The 19,059-nt window shown below is 50.7% G+C and overlaps 1 protein-coding gene and 1 long non-coding RNA gene across 2 annotated transcripts in view; one reads left to right on the top strand and one right to left on the bottom strand.

Annotated features, from left to right (window-relative positions):
- LOC138581160 (uncharacterized) overlaps nucleotides 1-11,862 on the bottom strand; it is a 37,412-nt gene extending 25,550 nt beyond the window's left edge. Inside the window, exon 1 of the long non-coding RNA XR_011304458.1 lies at nucleotides 11,709-11,862. This is a non-coding gene — a long non-coding RNA (uncharacterized lncRNA). The remainder of the gene's footprint in view (nucleotides 1-11,708) is intronic.
- Nucleotides 11,863-14,606: 2,744 nt separating this feature from the next.
- On the top strand, nucleotides 14,607-18,089 carry MAFB (MAF bZIP transcription factor B). The gene has a single exon (XM_069652270.1). The coding sequence runs from the start codon at nucleotides 14,908-14,910 to the stop codon at nucleotides 15,877-15,879; it is 972 nt and encodes a 323-aa protein (XP_069508371.1). The 5' UTR covers nucleotides 14,607-14,907; the 3' UTR covers nucleotides 15,880-18,089.
- The last annotated feature ends 970 nt before the right edge of the window (nucleotides 18,090-19,059 follow it).

Below are 19,059 nucleotides of genomic sequence, written 5' to 3'. Positions count from 1 at the left end.
GAAAGCAGAAGAGAAGGAGAGAGAAGGAAGGGAGAAGAAGAGGCTAAACAAATGTAATCGAGCTTGCACTGTGTCTGTACCTTGCTTTGACCTGTCTGCGCTCAGTGACTATGTTGTGCTAACCTATCCCACTGTTCCTGCCTTTCCCCCATCTCTCACTCTCCCCCACTTTTTCTCTTCTTCCCCCACCTCCACATCACCAATGGCGCTCTCTGTTTCTCCTATCTTCTCTAACTGCTTCTCTATTGACTATCCTGCTCTTCTCACTAAGTCTGGTAGGAAGAAGTCCTAAAAGGATATCCTGGTCTCCAACCCAGGCCTCCCTATCGCTGACACATATACCAGTGCTTCCTCCTGACAAACCCTCACTGACATCCTCTTTGTCGTTCCTTTACCGGAACTTTGGACTACTCAAATTGTCTCTTTGCTTTCTCCTGTCTTTTCTTCACCCATTAATGGTGGCACCCGTTGGGAGGCCCTCCTTGACCCCTTCCACTCCTTTATGGTAATTGTTAATGTCTACCTGAATCGCACCCTCCTGGTCCAAGGCCCTCAGGCCAACATTCTCCTCTTTGATAGACGCTTCCCACACCTCATCAACTTCCTCCCTACTCCTGCTATGCCTTCTCTGTCCTCTTTGGCTTCCCAGTCTCCCACTTTTGCCTACTCCTTGGCTACCTTGCCCTCTCCTCCTTCCTCTGCTGCCCCCTCCCCCCTCGGGCTCCTTCTACACCTCCGCAGGGCACACCTCTGATTTGTACCTCTCCCCGGAAGTCATTCAAGGGTGGCAACCTCATCCATATTGCCACCCTCAACTCTCGCTAAGCTGTCAAACACTCCTCTGACATCTGCTGCCTCCTTAAAGAACTTGACCTGGATGTCCACGGTCTCACCGAGACATGGTTCACGGCCAGCTTTGTCACAAGCTTTTACACTCTGCTCCATGATGGCTACACAATCCTCTCAGTGCCCAGATCCCTCCGCCCAGGTGGTGGTGTAGCCTTGATCTTCCCAGAGTGGATTCCTACCTCTGTCATCCGTATGCAGGCCTACTCTTCCTTCAAATGCCTTGTCTTTAGGCGTTCTCTCTGTCCTGGCCACTCTCTCACCATTGCTGGTCAGGCTACCTCTTTCCTCTGAGTGGCTGATCTCTCCTTCTCCCTCCTGCCTTGACGACTCAACTCCTCCTTGGTGACCTCAACATCCACCTGGATGCTTCCTGTCCCTCCTGTGGACTCTTTCGCGACCTCTGTGACTTCCTCTCTCTTTCTATTCTTCCCTCTGGCCTGACTCACTCTGCAGGGCACACTCTGGATGTTCTCATCTCCTTTGACCTTCCACTCTCTAACCCTCTCACCACTCCTCTCTCCTGGAGCGATCACTTTCACCTTTCCTCCCATCTCTCCCTCTCTACCTCACAGTCCAAGCCAGCTCCAGCACTGCCGCCTGTCATCCGGCCCATGAAGCGTGTGTCAGTTGAGGCTTTCAGTGCCACTTTCTCTCCCCCTTCTCCACCTCTGGCTGACTCCCATCCTGACACAGCTGTATTCTGCTATCTGTGACACTCTCGATGTTCTTGCCCTTGTCATGAGGATCTGCTTGAAGCCCAAAGCCAAGTGCAACTCTTGGTACGACTCTGACCTTGTCACCCTTAAACGCAAGTGTAGGGTGGACGAGAGGAAATGACGGTCATCTTGTGCATCCTGTAACAAACTGGCCTTCCAGGCACTCTGCACTGCCCTGGCTTCTCATTTCATCTTTAAAACCCAGGACATACTTTCCCCCCTCTTGCCTTTCTTCCTCTGCCCGCATCGCCCCCCCGGGCAGCCGCCTCACCTCACTCTTTCTCTTCTTTTCCTCTGTTCTCACCTGGCGAGATTTCAAGACAAGTCTGATCTATGAAAGTATCATCAAATCAGGTTCTTCCTTACTGATCCAAAACCATCAAGGACCATATTGACACCCTCTCTCCTGCCCTGGCTGACTTCTGCAACCACTCCTTCACCACTTGAGCCTTCCCCTCCCCTCTGAAGCACTCTCTTGTGCACACTCTTCTCATAAAACCCACAGCCGGCCCCTCCTCCCCAGCTAGCTATCGCCTGATCGCTATCACTCCTTTCCTGGGAAAACTACTGGAAAATCTGGCCATCTCCCAGCCTAACCTACACACTGATTCTGGTGGTTGTCTCCATGACCATCAGTCTGGCTTTAGAGCAGCCAGAAGCACAGAAACTGCTCTCCTGAACATCCGTGAAGACGTGCTCTCCAACCTTGACTCTAATATCCCATCTGTCTTCATCCTACTCAAACTCTTTTCCGCTTTTGACACGGTCAACCACGCCATCCTGCTCAACTGCCTCTGTGATAACCTGGGTATCACTGATCAGTCCCTGGGTTAGCTGATCTCCTTCCTCTCCAACTGACCCTCCTAGGTCCAACTTGGGTTCCTCCTTTCCTCTATCTCACTCTCTACCTGTGGTGTTCCCCAGGGGTCTAACTTCTCTCTCTGGCTTTTCAACCAATACCTGACACCTCTCGACCACTGCATTGCTGCTCTCTGCTCCAATTTTAAGTGCTATGCGCATGACACTTTGCTCGTTTTCAGGCTCCCTTCTGCCACTGCTTCTCCCTCTCTCATCTCTGACTGTCTATCTACAATCCAGGTGTGGTGTGCAGCCAACAACCTCTGCCTTAATGCCAGAAAGACAGAGATCCTCCTCATCGTCACACCTGTACATTGCTTTCCTGTCACTCTCTGACTGGCCTACCTTGGCCTTCTCCCTGTGAGGGTAAAAACCATGGGGTCATTTTCGACTCCATGCTTTACTTTTCTCACACATCTCTGACGTCTCCAAGAAGTCAAACTACCAACTGCACCCCCTCAGAGGTATTCTTCCTTTCTTATCCTTCCCCCAGAAGCTCACTGTCTCTAGAGTACTGTTTCTCTCTAAGCTGGATTATTGCAACAGCCTCTTTCTAAATCTGCCTGCAACTACACTCCGCTCTCTTCAACTCCTCCACAACAGGACTGCAAGACTTGTCCTTTGTCTCAAGACCAGGGATTGTATCTCTCCAGCCCTGACATCTCTTCATTGCCTCCCAGTGGCTGCAAGGATTGAGTACAATACCCTTTGTATTGTCCACAAGGCCTTCTGGGAACTGGGTCCTCAATACCTTCAACTCTCCCTTCAGAAATACCTTCCTACTCGAGCTCTTCCTGCCTCCACCTCAAACTCCCTCAGGGTCTCGAAGCAACAGGTTGGGGTAGATCTCCTTCTTAGGCTGGGGCCTCCGTCTGGAACAGCCTCCCTGTATCTCTGAAATTGGAGGAGAACCATCTTCGGTTCCAGAAGCAGCTCAAGCCCTTCCCCTTTGATTCTGCCTTCACCCTTCCTCTCCCCTGCTGATCCATGTCTGCTTTGTCACTGGGCACCTAGTTACCCTCTGATTTCCGGTCCAGATCCCTGCTCACCCAGCCTCATACCTGCACTGCCTCCTTGCAACCCGTGCACGTGGGACAGCATCTGCAACCCTACAGTCCCCCGCCTGCACTTATTAGACACTTGTTGTCTGCGCCTAATCACTTTCCACCTGCTGGCTGCACTACCTGTTGTGGCACGACATGTTCAGCACTTTCCACTCCTCCCCTGCCCCTTGGACTTTCCCCTTCCCTCCCCCCTGCACTTGCGCATTCTCAATGTCACTGGGCCTAGTAAGATTGTTATTTTGTCCTCCCTTGTTCCCCTCCCTTGCCTCGTCACACTCTGAAACACTTGTGTATGAGCGCGATATAAATAAAATATCATATCATATCATGCACAGAGGCTGAGAGCCCTACGAGGACAAAAAAAAACCAATATGACGATGCAGGGAAATATGACAGAGGTGTTGGGCGACACAGTTTCCGTTGCTAGAAAAGGGTGGCGGACTACCCGTTGTATACATTTTGGCCGTGGCAAAATTGTTCACGGCCAAATTTACTGTGGTAAATTCGGCCGCAAAGACAATTTTGTCCTGGCCAAAATGGCCCTAATCAAAAATTACAACCACCCCATACTTACGTTTTTGACGTCCGTGCATGTTGTTATCCTGCAGCTTCGGATCCATCGCTCCTACACAGATTGGATCCGATGCCGCAGGGCCTGGTTTTCTTTTTCTTTTCTTTTTTGGTCCCCTGCCTCCAGACCTCCGGAAGCAGGGGACCCCCCCCCCCGCTATCTATAAGGCAATCACTACCAAACATGGGGAGCGGGGGACACCCCCGCAACCCGCGCTCCCTATGTTTGGTAGTGATTACCCACATTGGTTGTGTCAAAATGACGAAATGGTACTGGACAAATTCAGCCAGTTGTACCATACTGTTAATTCTAAACTACCAATTTGGGTAATAGCGGACTACCACAATATATACCGTGGCAACAGATGGACAAGAACAAGTTGAGGTGTAAGTTAGCCTTGTTGACTGCAGGTGCAGGGAAATTGATCCATGAGTTAGAAAGAATGACAGCAGGGACGACATTGGCAGTGGGTGACATGAAGTGATTACTGAGTCACTCTTGGGCAGGTAGCAGGTGATCTTTGGAAATGGGTACGGTACCCCAGAGTGAAGGCACAGAACACAGCACACAATGGCACACCATTTAATAACTTCAGAGCAGCCATATGCAGTGAAAAAAGGGAATAGGCTGCTCACATGAAGGGACGAAAGGAAACCCCAAGAGTAATGAGAAATGGATGAAGATGGTGCCCAAGGAGGTGAAGAAGGTGGGATAGATAGTAGGGGACTGGAGAAGAACCGGGATTGTTCCAAAAGGGTTGCTCAATGGGATGTAGAAGGTGACCTAAAATGGAAAGGGGAATAGACAGCTAGTGCAAGTGAAAATCAATAAGAGTTGGATAAGAATAGAACATGAAATAAATAGACAATGTAACTTTGCAAGATTTTTTCTGCTTAGAGAACCTTCTGACTTTTGTATTCAATGGGTTCATTCTCCAAAGGTGTTTACCCATGTACTCACAAAATGCACGAATTAGGTGCTGAGGACTAATGGGAATATTGTCAAATAGGATAAAGTCATCAGCATAAACCAGCCAGGTGAATTTAATGTCACCTAGCATGGGTGCAATGAATGCTGCCCTCTTTAGGGATTCCTCAATATCAGAGACATAGAGATTAAACTGGCAGGGGCCAGCAACCACCCCTGCATTGGACCTGTATAAATAGAAACCATGTCTGATAGAGCACCGGTATGACTCAACTTAAGCTGAATCGTTGTGTCTGTATGCAAGTGTGTACATTTTGCCCCTTCCCAATCGCATCCTTTCCCTCAATCTCATCTGCTACAACTATGATGATGACACACAAATCATCCTCAAGATTGCTGTGGGTGTTCAGTTTGCAAACTACGCTGATGACACACAGGTCATTTTTTAGCTGACTGGGGTGAATATTGAGGATGTGAATAAAGTCAACAGAGTCTTTGAAGCCATACAAACATGGATGGTGGTAAACTCTCATCCCTTAAATGAATCAAAGACAGAGTTGCTTATTGAAGGCACCCAACAAAAACTAAAAAAGATTGACTGTCTGTACAAGTGTGTCACTGTGAACGATAACATCATTACTGTGTCAGAAAATGTGAAATCTTTAGGTGTATTATTTGATGCCCACTTGTCATCTAAGAAGCATATTTCCTAACGGAAATCATTTTGCTCCTATTATACAAATGTAATCTGGCAAATTCATCTTTTCCTATGAGAGGACAACAGAGCATTGATTGCTGCTGCAATCATTAACACAAAGCTGGACTACTGTAATAGCCTCTTGATGGGTACCTCTATGGCCAACATAAAAAGGCTCCAGTTGGCTCAAAATGGAGCCGTCAGAGCAGTCTATGGACTGGGCTGGCGCTCCAAGATTTCTACTTCGAGGAGAAAGTTGCATTGGCCCCCAGTTGAGCAATGAATCAAATTTAAGAGTGCTGTTTTGGTGTAGAAGTGCCTCTCAGGCGATGCAACGCTTTACCTTTTTTCCTGGATAGAAAGAGCTCCTGAAAGGAGGACCCTCTGCTCAAATAGTAACCTGATGTTGTACAAGCCGTGCGTGGTCCTCAAGAAGATTGGTGGCGCCAGTTTTAGTGCCTGGGCACCAACTACCAGGAATTCTCTCCCTGTTTAACTTAGGAGCTGTGTCTCTATTGCTCTTTTTGAAAAACAGTTGAAAACAATGTTGTTTGACGGAGGGACATTTTAGTTATCACTAACCCGTCTTGCTGTTAATCGGATATTTTCCGAATGCTTGCCACTTTATGTTTTATGTTTTCTGTCTTTGTGAGCACCCTGAAGCCTGCGGGCGAGTGGCGCAATATAAAAATTACATAGATAGATAGATAGATAGATAGATAGATAGATAGATAGATAGATAGATAGATAGATAGATAATTTAATTGGGTAATCCTTTTTTTCCTGCTGGCCCTGACTTCTTTAAGGTAGAGGGGTGTCTTTCTTCTTAAATCAGTCCAACATGTTATCCAGCTTCCCCAACACAGGCCTTTCAGTGGAGGGGGGTCTGAAATCCAAAATTCCCCAAATCATTCAAATGTTTTTGTCTGACTTCCCCAACACAGACCAAAGTAGGGGTGGGGGCCTGAAAAAGAAACCACTAAATCACCCTGTGTTTATTTTAAACCAAAATTGTGGGCAAAATCATAATTGCCATATGCATTTGTACCAATCTTGAAATCCTACTGCTAGCCTTTTAACCCTGCATGAAAATCAAAATTGCACAGCACTACTTTTATAATTGTTTTGGTTATTGATCAGTTTAATTATTTCTTAAAGTGAAATGGTTAGAGAGTAAAGAATTGTGATTTGTGTTATGTTGAGAGAAGTTGCCACATATAAAGCGGTCTTTGACATTTTTGTGCACATTTCTATTACTTTTAATTGAAATGAATACAAATATATTTCCTGTACACTGGCCTGGTAATTGGCTCATTGGTAGCTCGGGCGGGAGAGTTGGAAGGGGCATGATAGGAGTCTGAGATAGGGGTGAATAAAATAATTGGTTAAACAGTTGGTTGCAAGACACCTTGAGTGGGGAGGGCAGGAACTCCCAATGCTGAGGATGGCCTTTCAATAAACGGTTAGAATTCACGCATGAGTTATTTTCGTAGATAGCTTTCCTTATGCACTGAATTTTACTATGGACCTCATTGCTTCTCATTATATACCACATTCTCATAAATGTCAGCGAAGTGTGCACAAAATAACCCATGCAACGCACATACAATGCCGCATTCTCCACTACTCTTTGTGGGATTCATCTCCCAATAAATATCCCCCTCTGTCCCCGCCACCTCTCTAGCATATCCCCTTCCCAATCGATGCAGTATTAGTCATGCGGGTGTAAGATGTTGTGGCGCACAGAGGACGTCACGTGGCACTTTGTTGCCAGCCTCGGGGTGTTGGCCCTTTCCTCTGCGGGTCACGGAATACACAGATGTGCCCCTGCATTCGGGTTCCATCCACATCAGCAGAGCAGGAGCAGTGCCCGGGCTATTGGTCATTGCACACCCTGTGCAAGTAGGATTAGCACACTCGCTTAGCCCCTTAGGTGCAGCAGGGGCTTTTTGGTTAATGAGGGCAACTTTACGGTCCTTTGTAGTATCTCCCCTTTAAATGTAAAACGCCAACATTGATACCAGTGGCAACAGTTAACCAACTTTGCTCCTATTCTTCAACATGTATGTACCCGACACGGTCTACAGCTTACTCGTGCTCCCTCTGTACTTTTGGGGCTCATGCAAACTCGGCCTATCGATCGTGACCACTATCCTCATACGTACTAGGGGTGCAGCTTCCGCTTCAAGTACCATTCAAGAAAGTATTCGGCCGAATGCTGAATAGTTGATTTTCAGCTGGAATTTGGCCAAATATTTACTCGCAGCCGAAACTCAGTGCACCCCTACTCCAAGGCCATTATCCTCAATGTACTTAGCGATACGATTGAACGCCATCTGCTCATGGACCCTTGAATAATGGGGAAGGAGGGAAACGAGGCATTATTTAACCAGGACGTTTGGGTCAGCACAGGGCTTCTTCAAAAAGGGTAAGACCTTTGCAGATTTGAAGGAGGCAGGGAAGAATCCAGCAGATAGAGTGAGACAAAAGAGCTCAAAGAGATAGGGGAAAGTGATTGAGACTAAGGCCCAGGATATTACGGGTGGCTGAGGAACGGTAAATTCCGATATTACGGGTGGCTGAGGAACGGTAAATTCCCATGGTGTCCCTCGGGACTCCATAGGAATGGGAACACTGAGGCACGGTGCCGGTGCTTCATTGAAAAATCTGCTGGCAGGTAAGGCATGTCGGTAGTTTACTGCTCTTACCGGCAGACATGTAGTTTGCTGGTCTGGAAAAGGTGCTGGTAACGTTGTTACTGGCACCGTATTTCTGGACCAGCAAAGTTATAATGAGGGCCTAAGCCTTTGACCATATGAGGAGCAAACAGATCGACCAGAGTGCAAAATGGCTTGGCCCTGTAAAGGATTGGTGGTAATTTGGTAGGAGGCAGGAGATGAGAATGCGATATATTGTGGCTTAGGAGATGTGAGAAAAGCTTGGGTGTGGGGGGGTAGACGAAGATTTGCATAGGTGATTTTGGAGGGGAATATTAGGCGTGTGTAATATAAGGATTTGAGTCTGGAGCACTAGCATCCCACACACACACTGTCAAATATAACGCTTAAAAAAATCGGGCACGCTTGCTGCTTCTCTGAATATAGTCTAGCAATTGCCCTTATGGATTCACTACAGAGATGCATACGGCAGCGTCCCCCACCCAGTGGCCCTCCCAATCCATACCGTGGGCTCCTGCACTGTGCACGTGCAGAGTCTATTTAGTGCGCATGGAGCCCACCTCCTCCGGGAGATTGGCTCTATGTGCGCATTGAATGCCTTGCAGCCGATGCCCACCCAGCAGCTTTACCCAACTGGAGCGTTTGCAGTCCGCGAGCTGCCAGCGCGTGCTGCTTCACGCGTGGCTTTCCGTGCCCCCTCCCGGCATCCCTACGTATGCGGGTTGCCTGTTTACATAAAAACACAAAGAACCACACACGAGAGAACACCCCCTCGCGTGTCCTCCTGCTCCAGCGGGTATGCGCGGCTGTGACCGGAGTGAGCGTGTGGAGCAGCGCAAGTAGCGTCGAGTGGGCCCGGCGACGCGGCGTAGTGATAGTGACACGTTACGCCCTAATTATTGCTGCGGGTTTGCGTTAGCTGGGCCAGACGGGGTTTTCTAATATCGAATGGGTGTTATACGGTCCATTACCCGAGCACCTGTGTATTTTCGTGCATTATAACTTCGGGTGCTGCGATGATGCAAGGTCTCTTAGTGCGATCACTCTCGTCTGACCATGTTTTTTAGTCAAAACAAACACCTCACGACATTCAATGTGCATTTTCAAATGGCTTATACGCCTCTGGTGGCGGCATTCGCACATAACAAGTACGTTTTGTCCTTACTTCAAGACCAACCGGAGTAGTGGTTGAGTTAATATCCCTTGACATGGTATATTCCGACGGGTGTAGCCATCCCTCTTTGGCTTTTCGACTTTGCGCGCGTTTGGCGGCGCCCTCGCCTCGATAGTCCACTGCGTTGTGCATTGGCGTGGACTGCTGTCCGGTCTGCAGTGCTGGATTGCCCAGGGAAAGGGCAGAGGCGCGGGTGCACACATGCACCTCCGACCTCCACACACCTTCGCCACATGCAGCTGCTGCGGTGAGATCGGCTGCCCGACACGCCGGCCCAATGGCCTTGCATTGCCCGCGCTTCAGGCCCTGGGCGGTAGCGGTGCGCGGTATACATCAACATAACGTAGCATCATTGTCTCGAACGCGTTCTGTTACCCATGGCTGGTGTTATTAACTCGGTGAACACCCTTGTGTTTCTCTGTGCGCCCATGCAACGGGCCTTGTGTGATTGCCTTTAAGGACGCTGGTGGGTGAGGAGCTCGCTTGCACCGATTTCTGCTCCCACACTCCTGGCTGTTTGATGGAGAACAATAGTTTGTATGAGGCAAGAAGGAGCGTGTGGGCTGGAGGGCCCTGCAGGCACTGGGCTGCACGTGTGTGCGGGGACAGCTCTGCCTGAGTGCAAGCAGGTTCTGGCAGAGCAGGTCCGTGTGGCCCAGCGCGCGTGTCTGTGGACAGGACTGGCATGCATCAAGGATGTGGGGGGGGGTTGCAAATGTATGAGGCCGCATCTGTGGCATTGTGTGGGTCTGCAGTGTGCCTGGGATATAGCTGGGCAGCTAAATGTATGGAGCAGCAGTTCGGTCACTGGCCATCCGTGGCATGGGAGTGAATCAAAGCTGGCGGCACGCACGTGTGTGTGTGTGCGTGCGTGTGTGTGTGTGTGTGTGTGTTTGAGCGCGCGCCCGCGTGTCTGGCAGGGTTGGAATTCAAGCGCAGTAAGTGCATGGAAATGCAGCGAGCGTGCGCGCGGAACTTGTGCACATGGACAGCAATGGAATGAGAAAGGGGAGCGTTAGCGTGGAGGGCAGCTAGGGCATGGGGGTGTCACTGTATGCGTGTGTGGACATAACTGTCATGGGAGGAGTGAGCGAGGTAGCATGAGTGGGAGGGCAGCAAGTGTATGGGAGGGCAGCCGGGGAATGGGGGAGGTTACTTTCTGTGTGTCGACATGGCTGGGGAGTACTGATATGAGAAGGAAGCCGGGCGTAAACCCGAGGGGGGCAGTTAGTACTTGTGTGCTCGGACACCACTGGAATGGGGCGAATGCGCCATTACTGGAGGACTGAATTGTATGTGCCCGAGAGTGTCTGTGCTGCTGCAGTGGGCCGCGGGCTCACTTCACAGACCAGGCCTTGAGAGCCTCATAAGCGCTTCCGCTTCCTCCCGTGTTTTGCCGGTGTGGTTCACCCCCACTCGAGTCTTGGCACCCGGTCTTCTGCTTTTGGGTGGCTCCGGCCCTCTTGCGCTCCGCCTCTAAGCGCTTTGTTTCCGCCAAGCACAGTGGGCGCCGCGCGGGAGCCGCCGTGACGCGCCTGCGCGCACAAGCCACAGCTCCAAAAGCAGCCTCATGGCGCAAAAACATTTGGGGACGCATATATTTTTCCTGTGGCTTAGCAAAATGCTCATCGATTTGCACTCTACGCTGAATCCATTAGACAAGAATGCATTAGGTTTTTTTTCCAAAAGGTACGACAGGCCTCGGATATTAAAACTAATTACGACCTTTGTACTAAACAAATGAGGTACGAGTTTGGGCGGTTCGGGACGAGCGGACCCCCCATGCGTACCCTTTCCTTACATGTATCTCCTTTATATTCATGTATTCGCATGACCCGCGCGTGCAGATGCCTACGCATGTACATCCCCGCAATAGTACACGCGCTCGGCAAATATCGCTGGCTTGATTCGCACTATAAGAATTGTGTTGCAAAGTATGGACAACAAACAGTATTTACAAAGCACTATAAATAATACATTGAGTATTGTTTATATATTGTTGCACGCCTGCACACACCTATAACGGTAAATACTCGCCATATCTGTAAACAGAGTATGTGGGTGTTTGTAAGTATAACATATGAAAAGACACTATGAAATAAATAATTAACTGTAAAGCAACTTTCAGTCACACAAACCTTAGCATCCCCTCACTACATAACGCAAAAAATTACCATCTTGATGGTTCCTGGTCCATCTGCTTTGGGATGATGTTGCGATGCATTGTTTAAATTACGGCGTGTTTCTGTTTTTATTTTAAAAAAGGCACGGAGCGCAGGAACTCCCAGAGCGAGGAGCGGAGCAGCCTCCCATCGCGGCAACCGCGGGGCCGACTAAATGGCGATCGTTGTTGAAAAGAGGAAGTGTTCTATTGCGGCGGGATTTTGTTGGGGCAGCAAAAAAGACACCAGATGAAGAATTCTATTTCGCACTTTTCTCCTAAAATGGTGGGAGTGTGCGCGCGTGAAGGGTCGTGCAGCGATCAAGCGTTTCTTGCGGGTAGATGATTAACTGGGCGCATGTTGATTACTCGGGCGCAATGCAATGCCGTGCCTTTGAGATAAAAGTCGCCCCAGCCGCAAAGGTAACGCTATTGCTGAAGGCTCTGCGCGCGTGGCCTCCCCTCCGTGCCCCCCACTCTGCCCTCTTTACTATTGACCTTACCCGATTCATTGGTAGGGGGTGCAGTACTCAGCGTTGACTATAGACAGGTTTTCCTGGCACTTTTCGGATGCCTGGGCCGTTGCATTTTTATGTTCTGCGGTTATTATTCTTATTATTGATTTCGAGGTCCCTCTGGTTATTTTTGGTCTGGGCGCAAGCCGTTGAGATATATGTTTATCCCAACCATTTCGGGATATAAACGTGTTTTAATTTTGCACAGGGGGGTTAATAATCGGGGGGTGTATCAACCCCCCCTTCCGCATTTATGATAGATTTAGAAAAGACATGTGTTTTTAGTGTTGAAAGACGCTGGTGCATCATTTGTAAATAATAGCTATATCGACATAGCCCCATTTTATAAAAATAATACCCGCGCAGAATCCCTTTCGGATTTGGTTTAGGGGTAAATGTGCAACATTTTGTGGGTGCTAACCGCGTAGAAAATCTGAACTGTGACGGGGAACTGTCTCCGCCGGGAAGGATAGATTTGGCAAGCTTTGTAAATGGAAAGGGATGGGCGCGTGGGTCACTTGGATTCAGTGCTGGATTACAGGAAATCCCTCAGAATAGCGCGATATGAGAAGGAATCCTCCAGGGCTGCGTGTGCGCGTTGTTCGTCTTGGCTGTACGTGGAATACCGCAGGTTGGCGGCTTTTCGTGTTGAATGTATGTCCGGCTTGTGATGACGAATGAGCGAGTGGGTATAAAGTGCACGCTTAGAGAGTGCCCGTAAATGTGCACAGGCGCCTGGGGTCCCTGGCGTGGAGTGCTTTCCTGGACCCCAGGCGGCCCCGCGGGTTCGGGCGCAGCTCTCTGCGGGAAGAGGTCGGTGGCAATGCCTCGGTACTTTTCCTTGGACCGCGGAGGCGCCCGTTTAGCTTTCCCTCTGCTGCCCGAAAGTTCGTTCTGGGGTTGCTAGTGCCGGTCGCAGACCTGTGTAGTGCCACGCCGCGCGCTCCAGATAACCCGCCTGTGGCATTTCCCCGGGGGCAGATGCGTTTGCTTGTTCCATCTGCATCTTAACTTTTCTTTCGGGCCGGGCTTGAAACATCTGTCTGGTCCGAAACATACGTTGCTACTCCAGCGAGGCAGTGGCGTGTGGTGCAGATGTGCGCTGGAGCGGCAGCAGGCACATGGGATTCGTGCTTTTACATTACACGGGTCTCAAACTAGCAGAGAAGGGTGATTCGTAAATCCGGAAGGGACGTGATGTCTCCCTTTTCGGAGACAGCATGACGGATTCTGGCTGCAGGCGCCCTTTTCTTGGGTATCGATGTGTTTTATCATTTGGTGTATTGGCATTTTCTGAGCTTTCCCGTGGTGTTGTACCTTAAGTGGCCACTTGGGGTCGCACTTTAGATCTGTTTGAGCTCGAACCGAGAAAAAATGTCACGTAGCTTTACGAAATGTTCAAAAGAAAACACAACCCTGTTCCTGGTTATGAAGAAGAAGAAAAAAACTATTCTACACGCTGTGTTTTTCTCTATGCAACCAGTCTTGTGCGAAAGCCACCGGGAACTCCTGTATGTGTTGCGGCCATATGTATGGGAGCTGAACCACGACACCAGTGCACGCTGCAATGTGTTTAACACCGCCCCTCCCCCACGCCACCCTATGGCAGTAAGCATGTGTGAATAAAGTGAGCTGGTGTTACTAATGATACCAATGGAAGAAAGTGGCTTTAAGGATTTCTGAATTAAACACAATGTATGTATACTTCCGAGTCTCACAACAGACAATTCGCGTCTATGATTGTTGAGTATAATTGAGAGATGCTCCTCTTTGGCTGACACAGTCGCATCTCTGCAAGTGAAAGTGGTCGTCCTCGGTGAGAATCTGCACACCGATGTTCTGGCTGAAACTTCCTCGTGGGATGAAACTCATTGCTAAACGGCGACAAGGGTCTGCTTGGTGTGTAGGTGGAGTGTAGGCGCCTTGCATATTTGCGCAGCCACGCCGCTTGCCTTGACTCTGGGGTGACCCCCTTGCTGATAGGGGGCAGAGGTGGTGCGCAGGTTCACGGGGAAGCTTCCCATCCACGTGCCATGATACGGTGGGTTCCCACGGTGCTGGGCCGTGTACGCGTGTAACTCTTGCTTTCGTGCACGCGAACGGAGAGTTGTTTTGTGTCGAGGAAGAGCGCATGAGCGTTCTCAGGCAGGATGACGAAAGAGCTGCATGCAGGGGCCCCCGCGGAGCGCGCCGGTCGGGGCGCATTGGCGAGCTGCCCTCCCGGCGTGGCCGGCCCCGGCTCTCCAGCTGCTGGTCAGCTGACCGCCTCCTGTCAGATCCCGCACCGCCCCGCCGTGCTGTGCGAATGCGCCGCCCGGCTCCCACGCCATTGGAGTGCAGTGATTGAAACCAGCCCCTTTCTGCTGGTGACATCAGAAGGGGATAAAACGGGCCCGGGCGCATCGCAGAGCGCAGAAGCACGCCAAGAGCAGCCTGGATGCCTGCACTGAGGGAGGGGAACCAGAGCTGCTCGGCTTGCAAAGTTACAGACCCTGCTCCGTCGACCCCGCGCCCCGCGCCGGTGGGGGCTGCACCCAGGGAGGCGGCACACGACTCGCACGACTGCAGCCGGGGCCCACCCCCTGTCCCGCCGAAAGCCGGCCCGCCCCGCGCCCGGAGCAGAACTTTTCATCTGTAGAGGGGGCGCCTCCACCTGTACCCTGGAGTGACCCGGGGGCACGGCGCATCTGAAGAGGGATGGCCGGAGAGCTGCCCATCGGCACCGATTTACCCACCAGCCCCCTGGCCATGGAGTACGTCAATGACTTTGACCTGATGAAGTTCGACGTGAAGAAGGAGCCCCTGGGCCGGGCCGGCGAGCGGCCTGTGCGCCACTGCAACCGGCTGCAGCCCACGGGAGGCTCGGTGTCCTCCACGCCCATCAGCACGCCCTGCAGCTCGGTGCCCTCGTCGCCCAGCTTCAGCCCGGCCGAGCAGAAGACTCACCTGGAGGACCTGTACTGGATGGCCAACAGCTACCAGCAGATGAACCCCGAGGCGCTCAACCTGACCCCCGAGGACGCCGTGGAGGCGCTCATCGCCCCCCACCCGGTGCCCCAACAGCAGCAGCTGCAGGGCTTTGACACCTTCAGGCCGCACCACCACCACCAGCCCCAGCACCACCATGCGCAGCAGCACCACCACCCGCACCACCAGTACCAGGGGGTCACCCACGAAGACCTGTCCGGCAACGGGCACCCGCTGCACCACCACCATCACCACCACCAGCACCACCAGCAGGCGTCGCCCTCGCCCTCGGGCTCGTCCACCTCGTCCCAGCAGCTGCAGAACACGCACCCCTCCTCGGGCAACGTGGAGGACCGCTTCTCGGACGACCAGCTGGTGTCCATGTCGGTGCGGGAGCTGAACCGGCACCTGCGCGGCTTCACCAAGGACGAGGTCATCCGCCTGAAGCAGAAGCGGCGCACCCTGAAGAACCGCGGCTACGCGCAGTCCTGCCGCTTCAAGCGGGTGCAGCAGAAGCACCACCTGGAGAGCGAGAAGACGCAGCTCATCCAGCAGGTGGAGCAGCTCAAGCTCGAGGTGTCGCGGCTGGCCCGCGAGCGCGACGCCTACAAGATCAAGTGCGAGAAGCTGGCCGGTGGGCCCGGCTTCAGGGAGGCCGGCTCGGCCAGCGACAACCCCTCCTCGCCCGAGTACTTCATGTGACTGGCGGCGGGCCGGCGGTGAACATTGGGCCGTCGGGAGGGCGGCCCGGAGCCGCTGCCGCAGGGCCAGACTGGGACTGACCCGGGCCCGCCTCTAGCGGCGCGCCCGGAACCCCCGCACTTGCTCAGAAGCCGCGGGCGCGCTGTCTCCATCCACCTGCCCGCTCCCCGAGGGCGCGACACAGACACAAGAGCGCCTCCTGAACTGGCACTTTCCCACGTGTGCACCCACAGCTGCCTCCATCCTAGGGGGGCGGGACATCTCAGTAAGGGGCCTCGGGGCGGCTGCGGGGTTTCCACGGGAAATGTATATTTTCTACTAGATGTAGCTGGGACAAGTAGAGGGGGGAGGGGCGGCAGACCCGCGCCACCGCACTGCTCCCCACGCCGGCGGGTGCAGGGCAAGGACTGGGAAAGACTGAACTCCCGCGAAAGACCGCTTGCCGGCCCCGGGGCACTCGCAGACTTGAGGGGAGACAGCGAGGCGCGCCGCCGCCGCCTGCTCGGAGGCCAAAGACGGGACTTCTCGGCGGCGTCTCATGCACAAGGAAAGGCGGGGAGAAGGAGAGAGGAAAAAACCGGACAGTATATGGACAGATCGGACAGGACATCTCATCGGTTTTATTGCCTGCTTGATTATATAGAAAAATACGAAAACCTGCATTAAAAATATTAATCCTGCATGCTGGACATGTATGGTAATAATTTCTATTTTGTACCATTTTTCGCGTCTTAAACGTTAGCATGTTGTTGATCATGGAGCATATTGTTTGTTTCGTGGTTTTGTTATCATTTGGCAAGAAGTCTTCACAATATAAAGTTTTACTGCTTGGGCAGTTGTTTTCTGTTATGGTTGTTAGCTTGTAAATAGTTGCCACATCCGACCGTAGAGAAACATTTCAGCAGGCTGGTATACGTTTTTTTAAAGAAAAAGGAAGAAAGTTAATGGGCATTTGGCATTGCTTTCAGAAAACAACTTTGTATATTGTGTGCACTTTTAAGTTGACTTTTTTGTACTTTTCATTTTGGGATTTGTTGATCGGCGCGATAACGGGAGCAGGTTAGTGGCCTAGAAGACACTTTTGCAGCCGGGGGGCGGCACGCATAAACTACACTTGTCTCCCACACATAGTCGAGGACCTTCCCGCCAATATTTGAAGACACAGTTAAAACTGTCTGCCTGCCTGACACTTGCCGCATATCCACGATCGACACGAGTGTGGAAGCGACACGCGCACACGCTCGGGCACGACGAGGTGCGCTGCACGCTCAGATAGCAGACCCGAGTCCCACTGTCTGTTTACAAAAGCATAACTGGTCTGGGAAACGAATTTCTAAAACGATCATAGATTGCAATGCAAGTGATACTGACCCACACAGTGCACGCTTCAAGGTGCATGCACGCTCGAAAGGTGAAGAAACAAAACGGACGAACACCAATGTGTGGAGCCAAGCTAATGCCCGGCTAAACGCCTGCAGAGCGCACAATATCTATGGCGCCATTAGTACGCAGTCCCAGCACGTGATCCTAACCTGCATTTCATATTGAGATGCACCCACCCTATTGCTCACTAATCCGCGCCATGTGTAATCGGCAGACATTATTTTGCCCCCTTTGGGTCGCTGGAAAGCATAGTGCGTGCACTCCCCCTTTTTAAATGTTTCAGAAGAGCGCTGCAACTTTGCTCATTTACTCGCCACGGACGGGGCATGTTTTACCCCCTTAAGAGTATTTCACTTGCAGTAGGCTTGACAGAGAGAGAGAGTGCTGCAATACTTTTTTTTCTGCTGGACAGTAAAAGTATTGCCTGCACTGACAAAAACCAAAATGAAAACTTTTTTTTTTTTACACATTTTCTTTAGAATTCTGGCTCTGCTGGCCGGATGCATTTTAAGTTTTTATCGGTTTATAAATTAACAGTGATAACAAGATTGTATGAACAGCATGGTGCTTGCAGTTTTAAATATTGTGGAAATCAGTCATGCATCAGAAACAATCTTTGGTTTTTACTGATTCAACTGTGTTGAAATCAAACCTGCAGCAGCAGAAATTGTTTTTATTTCATGTAAAGTTCAGAGGGATCAATTTCAAATCCTGCTTATGATATGGAAATATTAAAACCTGGTCTATTGTAGTTTTATTCAGACTGGTTTCTGTTTTTGTTATTCAAATCCTTTCCTATTTTGCTTATTAAAATCATTGAAATGACATTTGTTTCCGAGAAATGTCTTCCCTGATGTCTAGTTGCAAGGAATTGCTCTTTCGTGACGCGTCTTTCAGTGTATTCGGGATGTGTAGTAGCCGTAGGAAGTCACAGAAAGCACACGCTGAAGCCATTGGCAAACTCAACAGAAAGGTAACCTCTTATGCATTTGAGTGTGACCGTCAAGACACGTGCACATGCCCAGTGCAGCCGTGTTGCAAATATGCATTTCCTTTTCCACAACAGCGCGGAACCTTGCAGCAGAACTAATCCCCAGGTTTGTGCTCGGCACCATCAGGTTGAGGTCATGGGTTTTTGCAAGCAGCACACATGTTTAGTGGTAGTGTTTCAGATTGGAGATGGAGCACCACGCTTAGCTGTCACATATACGTGTCTGCAGCTGGCGCTGAGCCCAAACATACCTTTACATCTTTCGCTTATGCTTTGGAGGTTCTTTTTAAACACGACTTCTGTTTAAAATCATACATTTTGAAAGCAACCTTCTACTATAACTCTAATGTCTGCTGATGCTGATGCTGGCACGATCCATTATATGGGTATCGGAGCACTTGCTTACACATAGTGTTTCTTAGATATATTCACAGGGTATATAATATTGATACCCCCTTGCTCGTCAAAATAAAGGGGTAGATACCATGGTCTGGTCTGGGGCACAGCCTGCCACTCCACAGGCACGCCTGGGTGCTCGGAAACTACACTGGTGGTGATTTGATACAGTATAAAAGCAGATCAACATAACGCACACGAAAGGCCACCTCATTCATGGTTCATTTACTGTACCAAGACGTCATCACCTGGGTAGTTTCTGGTCACCCTGTTCAGTTTGGCATTAGGCGGCTTTGACTGTTGTGCCGTCACGGGGTCATGCAGAGTTCCCTGCTGCATTACACTTTATACACAATATGATTCGCATTTTTGGTTTTTGACTTGGTTTTGGGAAGTCTGTAAATGAAATG

The sequence above is a fragment of the Ambystoma mexicanum genome, chromosome 3p (genome assembly GCF_040938575.1).
Source record: "Ambystoma mexicanum isolate Mex_15411 chromosome 3p, UKY_AmexF1_1, whole genome shotgun sequence".
Lineage (NCBI taxonomy): Eukaryota > Metazoa > Chordata > Amphibia > Caudata > Ambystomatidae > Ambystoma > Ambystoma mexicanum.
The sequence above is the reverse complement of the archived record's forward strand: the minus strand, read 5'-3'. Positions and strand labels throughout refer to the sequence as shown.